The sequence below is a fragment of the Armigeres subalbatus genome, unplaced genomic scaffold (assembly GCF_024139115.2).
Source record: "Armigeres subalbatus isolate Guangzhou_Male unplaced genomic scaffold, GZ_Asu_2 Contig1172, whole genome shotgun sequence".
Taxonomy (NCBI): domain Eukaryota; kingdom Metazoa; phylum Arthropoda; class Insecta; order Diptera; family Culicidae; genus Armigeres; species Armigeres subalbatus.
The window spans coordinates 87,469-97,088 of record NW_026941926.1 but is presented as its reverse complement, the minus strand read 5'-3'; the positions used below and the strand labels follow the sequence as shown (position 1 = coordinate 97,088).

At 39.6% G+C, this 9,620-nt stretch overlaps 1 protein-coding gene across 1 annotated transcript in view; it reads right to left on the bottom strand.

The window, feature by feature from the left end:
- Positions 1 to 1,918: 1,918 nt before the first annotated feature.
- LOC134202337 (uncharacterized) overlaps positions 1,919 to 9,620 on the bottom strand; it is a 32,161-nt gene continuing 24,459 nt past the window's right edge. The window contains exon 2 of the mRNA XM_062677365.1: positions 1,919 to 2,926. Within this exon, the coding sequence (XP_062533349.1) occupies positions 1,919 to 2,926 (1,008 nt within the window). The remainder of the gene's footprint in view (positions 2,927 to 9,620) is intronic.

Sequence of the window (9,620 nt, the reverse complement as noted above, 5' to 3'; positions counted from 1 at the left end):
AATACTTGGATTAATTTCTGGAGGAACTTCCGGAGGAATTCCAGTAGGAACTTCCGGAGGAATTCCAGTAGGAACTTCCGGAGGAATTCCAGTAGGAACTTCCGGAGGAATTCCAGTAGGAACTTCCGGAGGAATTCCAGTAGGAACTTCCGGAGGAATTCCAGTAGGAACTTCCGGAGGAATTCCTGGAAGAACTTCCGCATAACAATTTATTATTCACTTGTTATTAAAATACCTAATGCTATGCCTGAAGTATTTTGCAAATTTTTGGTATTATTTTTTGGTATTTTACCTCTTATGCGATGCCAGTTCATACCAACTTCTGTTATCGAGTTTGTCGCTCCTGCTCGGTCTTTGACAGTGGGCTGTGATAAACTTATTTTAAAAAAAAACTGCAGAGCAGACTCCCCCAAAGCGGCCGCTCAAAGCGCAATAGCCTAAGTCCTGTCCTAGTGTTTATTGGGAAACAGACCTGACATGACGGCCCTCCGACGAGACAGGAGCTTTGCGCAGACCCAATAAGCCACCTGTAAAACCGATTTGACAGGCTCTATAAGGCGAGGTGTGCAGCAAGCAAAATGGATCGATTAGCTGTAGAAAGATTTGCGGACCCTCCATAGCCTGCATGTTTGGCAACGTACTGCCATTGACCGTGCAGAGTGTCTAAAAGCCTTAGTCTAAAATAAATAAATAAGTACAAAGTCATTGAAAGTACATGAAAATTCTTGCGTACCAAAGAAGATTTTTGGAAACTTTGTCGCCAACATTTCAAAAAGGCGAAAATGCTTTTGAAAACAAAAGCTTCTTCCGTCGCTACTGGGCTAATTTGTGGCCAATTTAATGAAAAAATAGAATTTGCTGCTCCCATCAATGGGGTTGGATTGTGTGAGTGGGCTCAAATTAGCTCACCAGCGACAGGAGAAGCTTTTGTTTACGAAATCAGTTACGCTCTTTTGAAAATTTCAAAATTTCAAAAAAAATCTAGAGTTCCGTTCGAAATCCTGGAAGTGTGTAAGCATTTCTATAAATTCGTAAGTTAAACTCTGATCGGATTTCTGAAAGTTTGGTAATTTGTGATAATTACCATGAAAAGGGTTGAAAAGTATTTTTCTGTAGTGCAGTGTAAATCTTTCATTCATAAAATAGAGAAAGTGAATCTCTGAATTTGTGATTTGGATTATAGATTCGAAAATAATTCAAAATATTAAAATTGGTGGAATTTCCATAAAAAAAACAATAAAAGACAATTTTTGACGATTCTTTTTGCTTACATGCGGGCGCACTGCAGAAAAATTTTAAAACCAGAAACGACTGCAATGGATTTCCATTTTTTTTTATTAGAGAGGGTAACTCGTTGTTACGTCAGTTCTTTATTAGATAGCTAGCTACTTCGTTGTTTAATTAGTTAATTCACTAATTTGTTAATTTTTGAATGTGTTAATTGTTGATTCGTTTATTCTCGTTAATTTGTGAACCTAAAATCATTTATTCGTTTTTCAAAGAAGTGTTAATAAACGAATTGACAATTTAATAATTCGTTAATTTCAAACTAGAGATTTTGAAATCGGCGGGAATCCTACATTTATACATACATTTTGGGAATATCAGGTTGATTGTACCAAAGATATACTTTGGTGCTATTGAGTTGATTTTCCACAAAACTATTTTTCTACCCAGCAAAATTGAAGATGGGAGTTTTTTTGCGTTGATTTAAATCGTCAATACCATTGACCTAGAAACATTATTAGCATAATTCTTTTGTGATACATCTTGGGGAATCAAATCACGCTCCCATAAACTCAAATCAAACTGTGCTGTGTGCGTGGGTTTCGAAATTAAATTGCGAATCAATTAGAATACGTAGTGCCTCAGATGCAATAAAGTAAATAAAAGGTAAATAAATAAATAAAGCAAAAACCTACTGACCCGATGACAAGTCGGTGACTGACTGCGGGGATGCTGCTGCTGCCGTGGGCAGCGATCCCGACGAAGGCGGCGTCGGTGAAGTCGACGCAAATCCACTAGAAGGTGACAGCGAGGACAGCGACGGGGACGGAGCCGGCGATATCGTCCGCTGTAGGTACGAAGTAGACTTAGCGACCGTAAGTCTTGGAGGTGGCGTCCCGGTGGACGGACGATCCGGACTACTCTCGGCGATACTGGCAGCTATCAACGAAGGGGAGGTTAGAACCGACGTTGAATAGGCCGGCTTGAGACGTCCATTCAGGTACTGCCGATACTGGCCCGGGTGATGGTAACCGTTTTGCGTTAGGATACTGGACTGTCTTGGTTTCTTGCTGTTGTAGACTATGAACTTTTGGTTAAGTAAACTTTTCCCGTTATGCCCGCGAGTGTTCAGAAAAGATATCGTGAATTGATCATCCGATTCGGCACTACTGTTATAATATGTGGAACCGGCAGCGTCCACTGTATCCGACCCATCCGAACTTCCACTGAACTTTTGCAACCGAGGGAGCACTTCTTCCGACTGATACCGTCTTCTTGAAATTTTCGGAAAATTATTATTACTATCACTGAAAGCAACTCTTGGATCCAAACTATTATTGTTATTTCTGTCTCGATCCACCCGGTCTTTAACAATATTTGTAAACGATCGACTCATTTGATGATCCTCGTGGCCACCGCTCGAGGAGCTGCCGTGATCACTGCCCGGTCCACCGAATTCCCCACCACGGGATAGCGAACTACTATTGCTACCGGACGAATTGCCACCCGGTTCGGACGACGCTGACTGTTGGCGGCTGTGGAGATGTGCACCGATGCCGCCGCCCCCGCCGTTTGCCAGATACGAATTGGACTGGATAAACACTCCGTCGCCGGTGATCTTGATTGTCGTCACCATATTAGTATTCACTCGCGCGCTTGCACCACTACTGCGTCGACACCGTCGAGCAGCTTCTTTCGCCTACGGGGATAATTACTCATCAATAATCGGTTTGTTTTATTTTTCGTTGCGACTTGGATAATGATTATTCGACGATACACGTGATCACGGTTGTTGTTTACACAATTGGCACTCCTGGCGCACTAATAATTGCACGATCTGTTAGTGTTTGTCATATTTCACCATTCGTTGCAGCGTGCTCCTGGAACCTAGATAATGTACACTTGAAAAGGTATGCACTGCATATTAGAAACAGTCAGTCAGAACGTGAATACATGCAAAAATACGACGTGAGTGATTATCGCAGCGCGACGAAGCGAGTGAGGAATGCCTGCGATCACGTTGCACGCGGTCGAGGGCTGCGCTAAGCCTAGAGCGGTGAAGATGATCTCGTCAGTGATCGAGGTTAGCGGTGTCGGATTGTAGACGGTTTGCGAAATGTAGTCTTGAGAGTGATGAGTGATGACCATATGTTAACGATTGGGGCTTTAGCTGAGCTGTGAACTGCAGATGGAACTGGCTCTCGAATACGGCGAAAATGTAGTTATAGCGATGAACACAAATTAATCAGATCAGAATTTAGTATCAACATTCGATTGAAATTCTTAGTAAATTTGAAAAATAAACTTAGATATGTCTTTACAAGTCTGTAAGACGAGTTGATATTATTTCATTTTACACTTATTACATTTTGGCTAAATTGAATTGAAAAATTTAAGGAAAAAAAGAAAATGCCTTATATTACAATCGTGACGAACATAATGTGAAATTTTATAGAAATCAAGACAATTTTTTGTCAAAAATTATGTTTACACGTTGAAACTAATCGCTCATAATTAACTATTTATGCACACGACTAAGAATCTACTTATAAATCAGCAAAAATCGCGAAAAAAATAATCCTGTAGCACGGAAATAAACGATCGATTATCGATTTCCCATAATATATTCCAAATTTTTGTTTAAAATTGGCTTTATTTGCGAATTTTATCATATCCAATATCCATATACTAAAACAGATAAGCAGAATAGTCATAAATGGACAATGATTTCTTTTAATCCAGACGTAACTGCGTGACGATAGGATTGACATGACCACATCAACCTATCACGGAAGCCAATAAATCCGGCACACATTTGACACATCCCCGTTGTGTTCACCCAAAGCCCATAAAGTGACGGTTTTGTACAGAAAGACTAATAAATCTAACAGCCAAATAATCAATTCATTCTGTGTGTCATCCTCTTGCTAGCCGATGGTCGTCATCCGCATATTTTTCCTTGTTACGAGCGACACTTGAGTAAAGGTTGTTTTTGGACATACATATGTCAGCTTTGTTAGTTTTGGCGGGTATGGTGAGTCATCAACATTGTCCAGGTGATAATTTTAATTCACCGCGACGAATGTGACCTCTCCTTATAGTCCTTGTTTATTTTCACAATCGATACAGGAGAAAAAAATGTGCAATTTACTGAAGAACACTTCTGTTTTCGCGAAATAATGAGCAAACTGAGTGCTCACCGACTGCGACTTGCTCGCATTCTGCATACGATTGATGATTGATGGCAACTCGGTGTTGCTTCTTCTCGTCATTGTCGCTGTCGTTGTTGCGGCATTAATTTTCTGCTTGACGAACTGTGAAAACAAATGCTCAGAATGGAGTCATGTGTGTTCTGTGCCTATATAATGAACCTTTTTTTCGATAGGGGATAAAGGACAACACATAGACAACGAAGACTGACTTAGCGGTTCTTCCGAAATTATGATTTTTTCAAGATTGTAGTTGCACATTAAAGAAAATTTGGTCAACAAACCCTCCTGACAATAATAGAACAAAACCTGTCAAAGCCGTCATTTCCCCTAACTAATAAATAATACCAAGTGAGAAAATAAACACTGTGAAAAAATGTATATTTTGTATATATGAAAAATAAAGCTTTTGTCTCTTTTTTCGATATGTTTAATGATGTGTAACGTATTTATTTTTTGCAGTTCGGGTTTTTAAAATAAGTTGGACTTATTCCCCTACACTGCGCTTACTCATAGTTTTTCAAGACGGCGACGATGCGTCGCTTCTGGAGCGCCTCTTCCCTTCTATGTCGTGTTAGAAGCTGTTATGCCGCCAGCTGATTTGAATGTGCTGTCGCTGGAAGCGTGGCTTCCCAACGCAAACCTATCTTGAGAACAGGCCGCTTCGCACATTAGGAGGTTAGTGGTTGCGTCGTCGGTAGAAGTTTGAAACGGCGATGATGACTAATGGAAACGGACAAAACCTCTAAGGAACGAACGCGCCAACAACAGCGCGGTCTTCACACCGCATAATGAAGACGACGTTAATAGTTGGTACGTACGTAGTAGATGATTCCATTCAATTATACTCCTACGCTGCATCGAAGGAGCTGTGCCAACAAGGGAGGGATTGGTATCGCCACAAGATATGCGTTGGTTTGCGGCAAGCGCTTGTTCTGGTGATTGCGCGTTGTTGCGATAATTACTTTCAGGTTTCATCAGACCGCATCGTGCTTTCGTGCTGTGCGGTTCTTTCTCTCTTTGCGGAAGGAAGTTTTTAATACTACCCGAAGCTATTTTAATTTCAACGGTGCTTCTTAGCGCTATTTGTACCCACTGATCCCGTTACGATCTTTGCAAGGACCCGTGCCTTCGTTTTACGTTGGACCCGTTTGCGGAAGTAAAATTCCGACAAGCGGTGGTAATCCTGCAGGGACACCGTTCTGGGAAAAACCTCTTAGAAGGTCACGTCTCCACGCTCAGCAATGAGTATTAACAAAAACAAGAGGAAGGGGGAGTCTCTGAATTCTCCACTTCCTTCAAAGAAACAAGGTTTCAAGACCGTCCTGCCCAAGCGCGAAGGAAGCTGGAGAATTCAGATATTCCTTCTAACTCTAATATCGGAAATAATTCTTCTCCAATCGAACTGAGCAATCAGTTCGATTTGATTAATGATGAAATTGAGCAAATCGAATCTACCTCTAGCCCAGGTGATTCGATTCATGCGAAAAAGCAAAGGATTCCGCCAATTGTGGTATCTGTTGCCGAGTTTTCTGGCTTCCGGAATGAGATTTTGAGTAACCTTCAGGGGATCAAGGTTTCATTTCAGATTGCTAGGAAGGGTGACTGCCGCGTTTTGCCGGGATCCTTTGACGATCGCAAACGTCTTCTTCACTATTTAACTGAGAAGCGCCATAAATTCTTCACATACGACGACAAAACTGAGCGATTGTTCAAAGTCGTCTTGAAGGTCTCCCCAGTGATGACAAATCACTGGATGAGATTAAAATTGAAATTTCTCAATTACTTGGATTTTCACCAGTCCAAGTAATTAAGATGAAAAGAAATCCCATTCTGGTACTTCCCAGAGGGCATTTCTCAAGAATTTTATTTAGTTCATTTTAACAAAAGTGAACTAAATAATATGAAAAGTTTGGAAAAGGCCTGTATTATGTCTCATGTCCGTGTTACATGGGAACATTTCCGCAGGCCTGGGGGAAATTTCCAAAACCCTACCCAGTGCCGTAAGTGCCAAAAGTGGGGTCATGGGACCAAACATTGTCACATGGATGCTAAATGCATGATTTGTGGTGGAACCTCTCACGCCAAGGACGCATGTCCTGTGAGAGAAGATTCCAATAAATTTAAGTGCGCAAACTGTGGGGGTAATCATAAATCCAATTTCTGGGAATGCCCTTCACGCAAAAAAGTTTTGAATTCCCGTGCAAAATTGATGACGGGAAATTCCAATCGGATCCCAGATTCGACGGGTAGAAATTTTTCAAACGCTCAAATTTCGAAACCGGTTATCGGTCGAGCAATTCATACCCACCACAATTCACAAACAAATTTTGCCGCTCGTCAACGGGTAGCAAGCACTTCAGTAAATTCCAATTTTTCCAATGTACCTACGTATGCAAACATCGCTGCTGGTAGACAAAATTTCTCTTCTCAAAATGAGGTTTATACCCATGTCCCAACGGAAAATAACGGTCATGTTGCCGATTCAGGTAGCATGACTGCTTCCGATTTTGATTTTTTAACTGAACAATTGCATCACATGATTGATGCAATGTTCAAAGCAAATACCATTCCTGAAGCTGTTCAGGTTGGTATAAAGTACACACAAAAATTGTTATCGGACTCCGTTTCAATGGATCCAAATAATTGTGTGAAAGTTCTAAATTGGAATGCCCGCTCTCTAAAGGGTAAGGAAGATGAATTATTCAACTTCCTTTCAGTTCATAATGTGCATATTGCCATTATAACTGAAACGTATTTAAAACCAGGACTCTCCATTAAAAGAGATCCAAACTATTTTATCTACAGAAATGATCGTCTTGACAGCGCCTGTGGTGGGGTCGCCATTGTCATTAATAGACGTATCAAACATAAATTATTTTCTTCGTTTGAAACCAAAGTTTTTGAAACCTTGGGAGTTTCTGTTGAAACAAATTTTGGTCAATTTTCCTTCATTGCAGCCTACTTGCCTTTTCAATGCAATGGGCAGCAAAAGAATTTGTTGAAAGCTGATCTTCAAATTCTGACTCGCAACAAATCAAAATTCTTCATAATTGGTGACTTCAATGCCAAACACCGTTCATGGAATAATGCTCAAAGCAATTCCAATGGTAAAATTTTATTTGAAGATTGTTCTGCGGGATATTATACTATTCAATATCCCAATGGACCAACTTGTTTTTCTTCCAGTCGAAATCCTTCTACAATTGATTTAGTTTTAACGGATTCAAGTCAGCTGTGTGGCCAATTGGTAACTCATGCTGATTTTGACTCTGATCACCTTCCTGTGACATTTGAAATCTCACAAGAAGCCATTTATAATCCAATCAGCTCTACTTTTTAATTATCATAGAGCTGATTGGGATTTATATAAAACGTATATCGAAAGGAATTTTGATGTTGATATTCCTCTCGATACCAAAAGTGATATTGATAATGCTCTCGTATCTTTGACAAATTTAATTGTCGAAGCCAGAGGCATTGCAATTCCTGAAATGTGAAGTTAAATTCAACTCCATTATTATTGACGACGATCTTCAGCTACTGATCCGTCTTAAAAATGTGAGAAGAAGGCAATACCAAAGAACTCGCGATCCCGCGTTGAAAGTTATTTGGCGAGATTTGCAAAATGAAATTAAAAAACGTTTCGCTATTCTGAGAAATACCAACTTTGAGAATAATGTCTCGAAGTTGGATCCCAGTTCGAAACCCTTTTGAAATTAACAAAATTCTTAAAAACCTCAAAAGCCAATTCCAGCGCTTAAAGAGGGAAATAAAATTTTATTAACAAATGGCGAAAAGGCTCAAAAACTTGCTCAGCAGTTCGAGAGTGCCCATAATTTTAGTCTAGGTCTCGCTAGTCCAATTGAGGATCAGGTTACACGGAGCTTCGAAGACATTCTCAATCAAGAGAATTTTTTCACCCTTCGTTGGGAACTAATTTGAATGAAGTGAGATCTATTACTAGACAATTTGGGTGATGATGGTATTTTCTACATACTTATCAAAAAACTTCCTGAGAGCTCTTTATCCTTTTTGGTTAATTTATTTAACAAATGTTTTCAATTGGCATACTTTCCAGATAAATGGAAAAACGCCAAAGTTGTTCCAATTTTGAAGCCGGACAAAAATCCAGCTGAGGCTTCTAGTTATCGCCCAATCAGTTTGCTTTCTTCAATAAGCAAACTGTTTGAAAAGATTATTTTAAATAGAATGATGGTTCATATTAATGACAATTCTATTTTTGCTGATGAGCAATTTGGTTTTCGACATGGGCATTCAACCACTCATCAGTTATTAAGAGTTACGAACTTAATTCGGCTCAACAAATCTGAAGGATATTCGACTGGAGTTGCTCTTCTTGATATAGAGAAAGCATTTGACAGTGTTTGGCATGAAGGTTTGATTGTAAAATTGATGAATTTTAATTTTCCTCTGTACATCATTAAACTGATCCAAAATTATTTATCAGATCGCTCACTGCAGGTAAACTATCAGAATTCTAAATCTGATAGATTACCTATAAGGGCTGGTGTCCCCCAAGGCAGCATACTGGGGCCCATTTTGTATAACATTTTTACTTCTGACTTACCTGATTTACCACCAGGGTGTCAAAAATCTTTGTTTGCAGATGACACGGGCCTTTCAGCCAAAGGGCGAAGCCTTCGTGTCATTTGTAGTAGATTGCAAAAAAGTTTGGATATTTTCTCCACTTACTTGCAAAAATGGAAAATTTCCGAATGCTTCCAAAACTCAGCTTATAATTTTCCCACATAAGCCGAGAGCTTCTTATTTGAAACCTTCTAGCAGACATATTGTCACTATGAATGGGGTTCCAATTAATTGGTCTAGCGAAGCTAAATATTTAGGACTTCTGCTAGATCAAAATTAACTTTTAAAAATCACATTGAAGGCCTTCAAGCCAAATGTAAGAAATATATTAAGTGTCTATATCCACTCATAAACAGAAAATCAAAACTTTGTCTTAAGAACAAACTTTTGATTTACAAACAAATTTTAGACCTGCCATGTTGTATGCTGTGCCAATATGGACTAGTTGCTGCAATACCAGAAAGAAGGCACTTCAGAGGATTCAAAATAAAATTCTGAAAATGATTCTGAAGTTGCCTCCGTGGTATAGTACCAATGAACTTCATAGAATTTCTAATATTGAGACATTGCAAC